The sequence below is a fragment of the Lampris incognitus genome, chromosome 17, assembly GCF_029633865.1.
Source record: "Lampris incognitus isolate fLamInc1 chromosome 17, fLamInc1.hap2, whole genome shotgun sequence".
NCBI lineage: Eukaryota > Metazoa > Chordata > Actinopteri > Lampriformes > Lampridae > Lampris > Lampris incognitus.
In genome coordinates, this window is record NC_079227.1 from 31472174 (window position 1) to 31484639 (window position 12466).

At 47.5% G+C, this 12466-nt stretch overlaps 1 protein-coding gene across 1 annotated transcript in view; it reads right to left on the reverse strand.

Moving 5' to 3' along the window:
• The window catches only part of radil2b (Ras association and DIL domains 2b), a 28782-nt gene extending 20763 nt beyond the window's left edge, over window positions 1-8019 (reverse strand). Inside the window, exons 1-4 of the mRNA XM_056296759.1 lie at window positions 7892-8019; window positions 7785-7808; window positions 6325-6509; window positions 6000-6174 (exon numbers count right to left, since the gene is read on the reverse strand). Of these exons, the coding sequence (XP_056152734.1) occupies window positions 6000-6174; window positions 6325-6509; window positions 7785-7808; window positions 7892-8019 (512 nt within the window). The remainder of the gene's footprint in view (window positions 1-5999; window positions 6175-6324; window positions 6510-7784; window positions 7809-7891) is intronic.
• Between the last annotated feature and the right edge of the window lie 4447 nt (window positions 8020-12466).

Here is a 12466-nt window from a genome sequence, read left to right on the forward strand (position 1 = left end):
GGGGACGTTGCGCGTGGGAAGATCACGCTATTACCCACAGCCCCCCCCCCCGAATAGGCGCCCCGACTGACCAGAGGAGGCGCTAGTGCAACGACCAGGACACATACCCACATCCGGATTCCGGCTCTGTCCATAACGGTAGTCCACTGACTTCCGGTTTCTACTGCAGCGGTCATACCAGTTTCCTGTTTGTTGGAGTGTGCTATTGACAATGGCATATTTTTTTGCCATGCCTGCAAGATTGACCATGGATAAATGTCAACGGCATGCACAGAAGTGTCGGGGGGGGGTGTCTGGACCGCGACTACATTTAGAAAGAAGCTGTTTTTGCTCGACTACATTAAAAATAGTGCCAATTTATCTTTTATATGAAAATATTACCTGGCTACAATCACTGCCGCCATGTTCACTGGAGAGCCTGGGCGTGACACCGCTTATAAATGCGCTTCAGGTACCACCAACTCTGAAGACGCCAATAATTTTCACTCTAGCTGCATGTGGCTATTAGCGCTGGGGTTCGTTAATTGGACTTGTTTTTTTTTTTTTTTGCATGAGCCGTTTCAGTAGTATCCAGGAGCAGCAATACGTTACCGTCGTCAATGCGCGAACCGCTGCGCTGTTTCACACCAATAGAGAAACTCCTACTTCCGTATTTACCCGTGACGTCGTCGGGTGGCCGACCAATCGTGTAACTTAAGTGACTCCATTAGTCGCGCTACCTAGAACCGTCGTTGGTCACCTGATCCAACGGCCCGATCCAGAGCCCTAGAAAGAGCGAGTTACGTCATGAGGGGGTCAGAACGCGAGAGGGTCACGTGGTTCATGTAGCCGCCGAATAGTTCCAAACGAAGCTCGGCGGGTCATTTAAATGACCTGCTTAGCCGCGATTTCTGGTAACTACTGTAAACTACTAATAAGACACGTTAGCCCCTAGCTAACGGGTCTGACCCTTTAGCCGAGCGGTTAGTGATGTCGCCTTGTGGTGCAGTACATCAGTATCGAATCCCGCACCGGGCAAGAAAATAACCGGTTACATTAGTAACTGTAAAAATATTCCCCAAACCCTCTTAATTTGTTACTGCTAAAAGTAATGTATTACTGTAACGCGTTACCTTTGTAACACGTTACCTCCTACGCTGCATGGCAACAAACAATGTGACGTGCATGTACTGTGCGCACTATTCGGCAATTATACAAATAAATGCAAATAAATATGCAGACACAAATAGACGCTAAGTGATCATCTGGTAAATACTCATAAGACATCATGACATACGGTAATCGCAACTATATCGATATGTTCTTTTTCACTTCATAAACTATAGTCATTAAAAACATCCTCTGACTGCATTGCTTATGCATAATCAGGTATGTAGGTTGTAGGTATGTAACAGGTGGACTAGCATATCAGTTATCATATTAATTCACCCACTTGCCTGAGAAGTCCACCTTCCTTGACTTGATTCTGACTAATGTTCCTCGTGAATTTTCAGCTGTTTGTGTTTTTTGCAATGACCTAAGTGACCATTGTGTTATTGCTGCTATCAGGAACACCGAGGTCCCTAAATTAAAACCATACGTCATTTGTAAGAGGAATTTTGAACGTTTTAATGAACAGAGGTTTTACCATGATTTGTTTCATTTTAACTGGAGTAGAATAGAGTTGATCCCTGATGTGGAGACAGCCTGGACATTCTTTAATGATGGTTTTACACTAATCATATACACACATGCCCCATTCAGGAGATACAGAGAAAAGGGGCCAGATAACCTCTCTTTTTCCTCTGAATTAGCAGATACTATTCATGAGGGTAACTTCAGCAAGACGGAATACATATGTGTGAATGAGAGGGAGGACAGTGGAATCGTGAGGATGCAAGGAGTAGAGGTGATGAAGGCGTATGAGTTTAGATACTTGGGAGTTGACTGTCCAATGTAACGGGGAGTGCAGAAGAGAGGCGAAGAACAGAGTGCAGGCAGGGTGGAGCGGGTGGAGTAGAGTGTCAGGAGTGATTTGTGACAGAGGGGTACCAGCAAGAGTTAAAGGGAAGGTTGACAAGATGGTTGTGAGACCAGCTATGTTATATGGTTTGGAGACCGTGGCACTGACGAAAAGACAGGAGGCGGAGCTGGAGGTGGCAGAGTTGAAGATGCTAAGATTTTCATTGGGAGTGACGAAGAAGGACAGGATTAGGAATGAATATATTAGAGGGGCAGCTCAGGTTGGACGGTTGGGAGACAAAAGCAAGAGAGGCAAGATTGAGATGGCTTGGACATGTGTGGAGGAGAGATGTTGGGTATATTGGGAGAAGGATGCTGAATATGGAGCTGCCACGGAAGAGGAAAAGAGGAAGGCCAAAGAGGAGGTTTATGGGTGTGGTGAGAGAGGACATGCAGGTGGCTGGTGTGACAGAGGAAGATGCAGAGGACAGGAAGAAATGGAAACGGATGATCCACTGTGGCGACCCCTAACGGGAGCACAGATTCATGAGGGTAACTTGACTTGGGCTAAGGCAAGGACAAAAGGTTCTACCAGTGATTGGCTTGTTTTTAGACAACTAAGAAACAAATGCTCCTCTTTTATGAAGAAAGCCAAGCCAGAATGTTATTTGTCTGTCACCACACCACTAAAAATCTAAATGACCCTAGGAGGTTTTGGAAAACCAAAAAACCCCTTCCTGTGAGCAATAACTCTCAAGCTATACCTACCATTGTTATGAAAGACTCTGTTGCTGTTCATGATGGAGATATTGAATTGTTTTAACGAGCATTTTATATCTTCTGGCTCTCACTTTTAATCTGGTTGTTCTGCGTCTGTGAAACCCTGTACTGATGTTCCAGTGTATAGTAGTCAGTCTTTTGATTTCATATCTTTCTCTGTGCAGGAAGTTCATAAAGCCTTGAAAGCTTTAGATCCTAGAAAACCCCCAGGGCCTGATTTGATGGATCCTTACTTTTTGAAACTGGCAGCTGATTTTGTAGCAGAGCCTCTTGCATAGCTTTTTGCAATGGAAAAGAAGGAAATCTGCTTTTGTTCTCCCTTTATTTAAAGGGGATGACCCAACTATTTTAAATAACTATAGGCCAATATCTAAATTATCAGGACTGGCTAAAATTCTTGAAGCTCTTGTGAGTGATCAATGGAAGGAGTTTTTATACACCAATGCCATTTTATCAATATATCAATCAGGCTTTAGAAGAAAAAAAAAACCCCAAAAAAACAGCATTATCATAGCTGCACTGAAGGTGGTATAAGACATTTCTGTTGCACTTGACAAGAAACAAGATTGTGCATCACTCTTTATTGATCTGTCCAAAGCTTTCGACACAATGTTTTAAAACTTAAGACTTCTTAGCACAGGACTCACAGAGCAAGCAGGTACCTGGTTCTCAATCTACCTTAGTAATAGGTGTCAGTGCATTAGATACTATGATGGTCTATGTTCTGATATTGTATCCCACTACAAGGGTGTACCACAGGGCTCTGTATTAGGTCCACTTTTATTCACTATATATATAAATAATCTGGGTCAAAACATGTCAGATGCTAATTTTCATATTTATGGTAATTACATTGTTATATACTGCTGTGTGGCAACTCTTGTACAGGTCATTGAATACTTGCAAATGCTTTTTACTGTTGTCCAAAATACCCTACTTCAGCTGAAATTCATTCTTAATGCAGATATGACCGAGCTTATGTTGTTTACCAACTGTAGGAATAGGCCACAAATTATTCCTTTGGTGGTCACTGTTGAAGGAAGTGAGATAGAGGTTGTTAACGCTTATAAATACCTGGGTATTTTGATTGATGACTTCCGGAAAAATGGGCAAGCGTAAGGATCTGAGTGACTTTGACACGGGCCAAATTGTGATGGCTAGATGACTTGGTCAGAGTGTCTCCAAAGTGACAGGTCTTGTGGGGTGTTCCAGGTATGCAGTGGTCAGTACCTACCAAAAGTGGTCCAAGGAAGGTCAGCTGGTGAACCAAGGATAGGGTCATAGGTGCCAAGGCTCACTGAAGCATGTGGGGAGTGACGGCCAGCCCATCTGGCCCAATGCTGCGTAATACTGTAGCTCAAATTGCTGAAAAAGTTAATGCCAGCTATGACAGATAGGTGTCAGAACACCGTGCGTTGCAGCTTGATGCAGATGGGGCTGCTTAGCCACTGAGCAGTCTAAGTACCCATGACGACCCCTGTCCACCACCGAAAGTACCTACAATAGGCACATAAGTATCAGAACTGGACCATGGAGCATGTGCATTGTTTACCTGGGGAAGAGATGGCACCAGGATGCACTATGGGAAGATGGCAAGCCGGCAGAAGCAGTGTGATGCTCTGGGCAATGTTCTGATGGGAAAACTTGGGTTCTGGCAATGCATGTGGATGTTACTTTGACACGTGCCACCTACTTAAACATCACTGCAGGCCAGGTACATCCCTTCATCGCAGGATAATGGGCCCACCACACAGCACAAAATATTCAGGAATGGTTTGAGGAACATGACAAAGAGTTAAAGTGTTACATTGGCCTCCTAATTCCCCAGATCTCAATCTGATCGAGATTCTGTGGGATGTGCTGGAGAAAAACAAGTCCGATCCATCTCATATCTTACAGGACTTAAAGGATCTGCTGCTAACATCTTGGTGCCAGATACCACAGGACACCTTCAGAGTGTGGAGTCCATGCCTTGACGGGTCAGAGCTGTTTTGGTGGCACGAGGGGGACCTACACAATATTAGGAAGGTGGTTTTTATGTTTTGGCTGATTGGTGTATATGGATACCTCTGCTCAGTGTCTTCATTCGGTTGACACAGCTTACCATGCCTCCTTGAGGGTCATTACAAATTGTAACGCTCTGACTCACCACTGTGAGTCATACTCTCGGATAGGATGGTCTGCTCTGGCCACATGTAGACTCTTACATTGGCACACCTTTATCTATGAGGCAACTGTTGGTCTGCTCCCACACTACCTATGTGCCTTTATCGTGTAGGAAAGGACTGGACAGTACTCTTTGCATTCTAAGGGCTTCTTTATGTTCTCTGTCCCCAATGCCTGCACAGAAATTAGAAAAGGGGCATTTGTGTATTCTGCACCCTTGTCATGGAAGACGCTGCAGAATGACCTGAAACTCAATGAATTAATGTCGTTAAATGCTTTAAATCCAAAATGAAAGATTTAGAGGCAGATTCCTTAGGATGATAATGTTTTTGATTTACCGGGTTAGGCAACTAACACCTAGAAATCTCTGTTTTGAAATGTGCGTTTCCCTATGCTTGTTTTTTATTTTTTTGATTTTGTCTCCTTTTGTGTTTTCTGTCTGTAGTGTTTTTGTTTATGCAGGTACCTGTCTTGGCCAGGTCTCCCCTGAAAAAGAGGATTTTAATCTCAATGAGACTCTCCTGTTTTCCAATTGTACCTGGCCAATCACCCTGCTCTCTGAGCCGTCCCGGTCGCTGCTCTGCCCCCTCTGATGATCCGGGGAGGTCTGCAGACTACCACATGCCTCCTCCCATACATGTGGAGTCGCCAGCCGCTTCTTTTCACCTGACAGTGAGGAGTTTCACCAGGGGGACGTAGCGCGTGGGAGGATCACCCTATTTCCCCCAGGCACCCCGGCCGACCAGAGGAGGCGCTAGTGCAGCGACCAGGAAACACTCACATCCAGCCTCCCCCCACCGCAGACACGGCCTATTGTGTCTGTAGGGACGCCTGACCATGCCGGAGGTAACACGGGGATTTGAACCAGCGAGCCCTGTGTTGGAAGGCAACAGAATAGACCGCCACACCACCCAGACGCCGGGACTCTCCTGGTTAAATAAAGGTTAAATAATATATGACGCTGAGCAGTCAAAAGCAAACAAAAGCACACAAACACACACACACACACACACACACACACACATACACATGCACAAACATACACAACACACATCCGCTTGTGCATGCCCACAAACAAAGCTAAACACTTCTACATAGGCACCCTGCCTTACCTTTCGAGGGCCTCTTTGACCAGCTCCTTTGCACTGGAGTGGGTGGTGGCCAGGACACTCTTGTAGTGAGCCCCTTGACAAATCTCGCTTCCGAAGATCTTCAGGATTCCCGGAGCGGTTATCTGATTGGACAGCTCAGACGGGTCATCTGCGACCAGCGTGTCTCCAGGAGCCACTAGATCACGTGACACGACAGAAAACAAACCGAGGTTTCTTTCCTATTCACGGTGTTTTACGGACAGCTTGCATCTCAACCACAGATGCCTTGAAACAGGTTGCAAAATTGCTCAAAACCCGTGTGAGGTCACAGAGGCAGGCCACTCACTGCTGTCTTTGCGCCGCTGGCTGGACAGCGTTGACCTGAGACCGGTGGTCAGAGCCATAGGGCCGGAGCCGGAAGAGGGGCCACGCAGGAAGACCCCGGAGAAACGGTCAGTGTGGTGACGGATGCGGCTCTTACCTGGCTGTCTGAGCGGCACGCCCGCACTCTCCACCGACCTGACGGAGGAGCTGGTCAAGACTGACCTGGGATCAGGAGGGTGGGGGAAAGGGCAGGGAAAGTGAAACATTTAACAAATTGCAACCAGTAAAGAAGAGCGAGCTGAAAGAGGTCGAGGACGGTGACGGGGGAAATGAGACGGGATGGGGAATAGCGAGGGCAGGATATGAGGCTGTCAGAGATAGGACCTTGATGATAGGACCTTGATGATAGGACCTTGATGCTAAGGAGAAATGAGGGAAGAAAACGAACGGCAGCACACAAAGAAAGTGCATTTAAGAGCAACAAAAAGAAAGGTTTGATAGGAGGGGAGGGGGGGGAAAGGATTAAGAAGGAAACTACGAGGTGAGAAGAGTTGGAAAAACTGTCAACTAAATATTACTACATGTACAGAATTGACATAAGGACCATTAAATCAGTTTCTTATGACCAATTTCACAAGACCTCAGCATGAATTAGTCACAATACATCTCTTGAAACTAGATCTAGGCTACTTGTCAGCACACTGCCTGGCCGATGGTGATTCTTCTAAAAATAATAATGCACACATACGTACGTACATGCCGATTTCTGAGGCAGTGCAAACCCTCCTCACTCCCAGCAGTTCATCTATGAAATAATGAAGTCCTGTCTACCTCTGACCAAGCCACTAAGCTACTTACAGCGAGGGTTCAAAGGTTGACTGCAGTCTGTGCCACCTCTCGGATACCAGAAAAAAATATCAGATTTTAGGTTTTGAATTATTATGCTGTGAGCCCTGCTATTCAAATGAGTAGAAACACAATGAGACAGTGTCTCGCAAGTCCAGTAGTGTAATAGTTCCGCTACCCCTACTTCCACTGCTAACAGTACATGCTGTACAACTACTCCCCAGCAGTACTACTACTACTACTGCTGGCAATAGTACTGCTAGGGAGTAATACAACTACTAGTAATACTGCTGGAGAGTATTTCTGTAGTACGTAGCTGCACCATTTTGCAGCAATTCAATACATTATAATGACTGTGGTTAATCACATCATTATTATTTGGCTGCATTAGCTTAGATTGTTTGTCAGGCCTGTTGTTTATTTAGAGGATGAGGTCTAAACTTGAGATATCCCATCTACTGCTATGCGCCTCTGTTTTCCCATCTATCCCCGAATCCAGTACGAACTGGCCGAGGTGTGATCAGCTTTTCTTTTCTTTTCTTTTCTAGTGTAGAATGAAGGATGGCTGAAAACGAGTAGGCCAGTGTGGATTCCCTAAAACGAGCTCACGACAGCACCGTTAGTCACGGATTCTACTCACGACCAGAACTGGAGGAACATCTGACCCATCTCCACCCAAATCCATCCGGCTACCAAACGACAATGTGTAAAGGCTCCTCTGCGAGGCCAGCCTGGATACTCACTGCTGACAGCCATCACTTGGCTTCCCTCCCATCCGGACGAAGCGTCTCTTGGGGGAGGCTGCAGGTAAACTCACTGATAGAGAAGCGGATCTTCTGGCTGGGAGCAAACTCAGGTCTTCCGGGGACATCCTGGTCAAGTTCATTTTTTGCTCCCCTCGGCAACAGCTGTCCGATTTCCAAGAAAGCAGGGCAACAAACGTTCACTCGAGCTACCCTTATTTCAGCGAAGCGGATTCCCGCATCCGCCCGTCCAGCGGCGACGGCTTTGCGCGAGAAGGTCTGTGACTGACAGCCGAGCGCAGCAGAGGCTACGCGCGTTGTGCGTTTACGCACAAACCCTGCACAACATGTGCAGATGCCGAGCTCCTCCGCCGCCGTCCTTCATCTTGCGGACGAAACGTCATTGGGCTCCAGCACAGGGGTCCGAATTACGCGTGGACTCTGGATATGTCTGCGCAACAGCGGCCGAGCGAGAACAGCGTGTAACACGGAGCCGGCACCGAAGAAGGTTCGATCACTTCACCGGGTCAGACCAGCTCGGTGGACGGCACTGTGCGACAGGTCCAGTCAAATGTTTTTATTTGCGTCGCCTTAAATCACAAATCAGCCCCACAGGGGCTTAACATTCTCCCAACAGATGAGAACAGAATCGATGCCAATTACGACCCCCCCCCCCCCCTATCTTCAGGACTTGGACCACCGATGCGCACGGGGGAGAAACTCCACAGCGGACGCGTTCAGATGACAGATGTGAACGGAACCGCCACCTAACAGACTCCCCGTCCTTGAAGCAGTGCGGTTGTCTCAACTGAACCTTCGCGCCACATCCTTTCCACAGACGCGCCGTAGAGAGGACAACTGCTTGGAGAGGCCAGACGCAAACCAAGCACCGCACATCTGCTGGGTAAAACGTGTCGTTGCCGAGGTCTACCTCTCTCCGTGGTGTATATTCACTGGAACATGTTAAAAAAAAACCCACACACAACCCCGATCCCTCAGCCATGTGAAGCTCAACCCATTGAGATGAGGGTGTTCTCCTCCCATGCGTTATAAAGACGCGCTAGGCTGGACCAGAAGCAGCAGCATTTTCGGGCATGTGACTCCATCTTCTGGCTGTGCCGAGTACAGATGTCAAAATTCTTGCGGAGAGCTGAATTCTTCTGCATTTTCATTTGAGGAAGTGTGACCGATTGGTGACACTTCACCGCAAGTGTGTGTGTGTGTGTGTGTGTGTGTGTGTGTGTGTGTGTGTGTGTGTGTGTGTAAGGGTGTTAATGTATCCTTCCTCTGCGTTCTACATGTGTGATTATGTGACTGCGTGTTTCATTTGGTTTTTGTTTACGTCCCCTTCAATTATGCGTGTTCATACAGGCGTGCGCGTGCGTGCGCGCGTGCGTTTGAATGTTGCAGTCATCATATCAGCCACTAGATGGAGCGTTTTGCGTTCGTACACGCATGTCTATAGAGGCTCTGGATCGAACTCAGGGCCCACTTGCTGTGTACACACCCATAAGAGGGGGCACATGTTTGCAATACCTTTTACTTTTACTCATATTTGTCTCTCACGTGCCTTTTTGTTACTGCGTGCAAACTGCAAACTCTGAATCTGTCAGAGATCATATTGGTAGTTTGTATAATTATTTGTATTTTCCCAGCAAGATTCTGTTTGTCTCATGGGAGGACCTCCCAAAGGAGATCATTATGTCTGATATGGTCTAAGCGGATACTTCTGCTAATATTACTGCTGCTGTACTACCATTGTTTCTACTACTACTATCACAAATACTACTACTATTACTACTACTTCAACTGCTACTATTAAATTACAACTAGCATACTACTATTGCTACTAGCCTACTCCTACTAGCCTACTGCTGCTACTACTACTACTACTCCTAAACTACTACTACTACTAGCCTACTACTGCTACTGCTACTACTACCACTACCCTACTACTTCAACTTCAACTACTACTATGACTAGTACCATAACTATAATACTTCTACTACTACTACTACTACTAGCCTACTATTACCACTTTACCACTTTCTGGTGCTTGTTGATACTTTTGGGTTCACTCAGTTTGTTCAAGAGGGGACTCAGTACAGTGGTAACACCCTTGATTTGGTTTTATCTAAAGGGTTAGCTGTTTCTGATCTGAATGTCTTGCCAACCACATCTGCTGTGTCAGATAATTTTCTCATCAAATCTGAAGCATTATTTGTTTGTCCTGTTAACGTTGGCACAGATGTAATTGCCACTCACCACGTTGGTCCATCCACTGTAGCTGCATTTGGCAAGCAGCTGCCTGAATTCTTGGCTCCTTTCACTGTAGAGACTGACTGATGAAAATGTCAGTAGTGACTTAAATGTGGCCCTCTCTAGTCTCCTCGATTCAGTTGCACCTCTCACTACCAGAGCTGGGTGACTAAAAAGGCCTACGCCCTGGTTTAACAACGAGACACGTGCTCTTAAGTAGGCCTGCAGGAGACTGGAAGGTAAATGGCGAAAATGAAAATTGGAAGTTTTCACCTATCTTGGCATTTATTGAAATACAAGCGTGCTCTATCTGCTGCAAAGGCAGCGTATCTCTCTTGCTCAATCAATATTAATAAACATAATCCCGGATTTCTCTTTGACACTGTATCTAAATTTACTAAAAAGCAGCCATCGATTAGCTGATCGCCATTCACGGCCCATGAGTTTCTAGACTTTTTCTGCAGTAAGTTTGATGAGATCATAAACAAGATTAGTTCTTCAACTCCAGCTATGTACTCCTGCAGATCCTCTTACCTAATTCATATCTATACAATGAGTCACTGACAGTCCCAGTTATTACAGCCTGTTATGTCTGCACACATCGACAGTGCTGCATTTGATTTGGTGCTGTTCTATTGTGCTGGGATCGATTGGTGATGCCTGCGGGCTCTGGGTTGTTTGATCGGGTCTGCCTGTGATGCTGTGTCAGTCTAAATAAAGAATGTAATGTAGCGGTTGTGTCGAGCGACAGCGCTGTGTCCTGACGTGATTTCTAAATACAATATTGGCTGATATCTCTCTCCCACCACCTGCCCCCTTCCTGGCATTACCTGGCGAGCCTCCGGTACCATGGACTCGCTGGCTACATAGTTTTGAAAATTACATCATCGCCTCAGGCCTCGACGACGTGAGCCAGGCTAGGAAGACGGCTCTGTTGCTACACTGCTTGGGAGCAGAGGGTCATCGTGTGCTCGGGTCTCTGGGGAACGTCACAAACTTTGACGAAGCTGTGGGACTTATGAGCACCCATTTCGCTGCTCCACAGAGTGCCCTCCTTCGGCGATTTATATTCCGTCAGCGACACCAACTGCCTGGTGAGTATGTGCAGCAGTACGTAGCTAATTTGCGAGGGCTAGCTAGCTCATGCAAGTTTGGCGCGCTTCGGGACGAGATGGTTCGCGACCAGCTAATCGAACACACCAACAACGCAAAGGTGCGTGAGACTCTCCTGCTGGAAAAAGATGATCTGCTGCTGTCCAGAGCAATTACCATCGCACTACAGGTTGAGGGAGCAGCTGAGTGTGTTGCTATGCTAAATACACAGCAAGTGGCCACCTCCGGTCAAGCTGCCAACGACTCCTTCCTCTACTCACGACTGCCCCTCGGGACGCAACCCAGCCAGAGCGAGGCGGGCGCCGACTCCACTGAGGACGTCCTGCAACTGCAACGACGGCGTTCTCGGCCCCGCCCTCAACAGTCCTGTGGTAACTGTGGGTCTCGGTCTCATGTTTCAAGGGCTCAGAACTGCCCTGCCCGTGGCCAGACATGCCGTAGCTGCGGTAAGCACAATCACTTTGCCAACGTCTGTCGATCTTCCCCGGCTGGGTCAGAGGGCCACACCCCCCAGTCTTCAACCGCCGTCATTCACAAGGTGAGCTCTGGGCCAGTGTCATTCAAATCATGCACAGTCAACATTAATGATGTGTGCATCCCCCTGCTGTTGGACACCGGTGCAGGCGTGTCTCTCCTGAATGTTGATACCTACAGTCAATTTTTCGGTTCACTGCCACTGTCCGCACCCTCAGCTATCCTCTGTGGGTATGGTGACTCCAAAATCGATCTGGTTGGCTCTCTCCAAGTGACTGTCCGCTATGGAACCAAGCTGGTGCCCAATGCAGTTTTTCATGTGGCACGCCGTGGGGCCAACCTGATGGGCCTGGACCTGTTCTCCGCTCTGGGGTTCTCCCTCTTAGACACAAGGGGGGCAGCAATCCTGACTGTTGCCACACCTTGGCAGCAGAAGTGGCCATCGCTGTTTATGGGGCTGGGCTGCCTCTCCGCCTTTGCCCATCAACCTCTCCTCAACCCTGCTGTGAAATCTGTCATCCAACCACTGCGCCGCATCCCGTTGGCTCTCCGTGATGGGGTCTCCGCCGAGCTGCAACAACTGCTGGAAGCTGGCATCATTGAACCGGTGGACGCGTCACCTTGGGTCTCAAACCCCTCGGTGGCTAAGAAGAAGTCGGGGGGCCTGCGTGTCTGCGTCGATCTACGTGCAGTAAATAAGGCCATGGTCCCTGATAAGTATCCACTGCC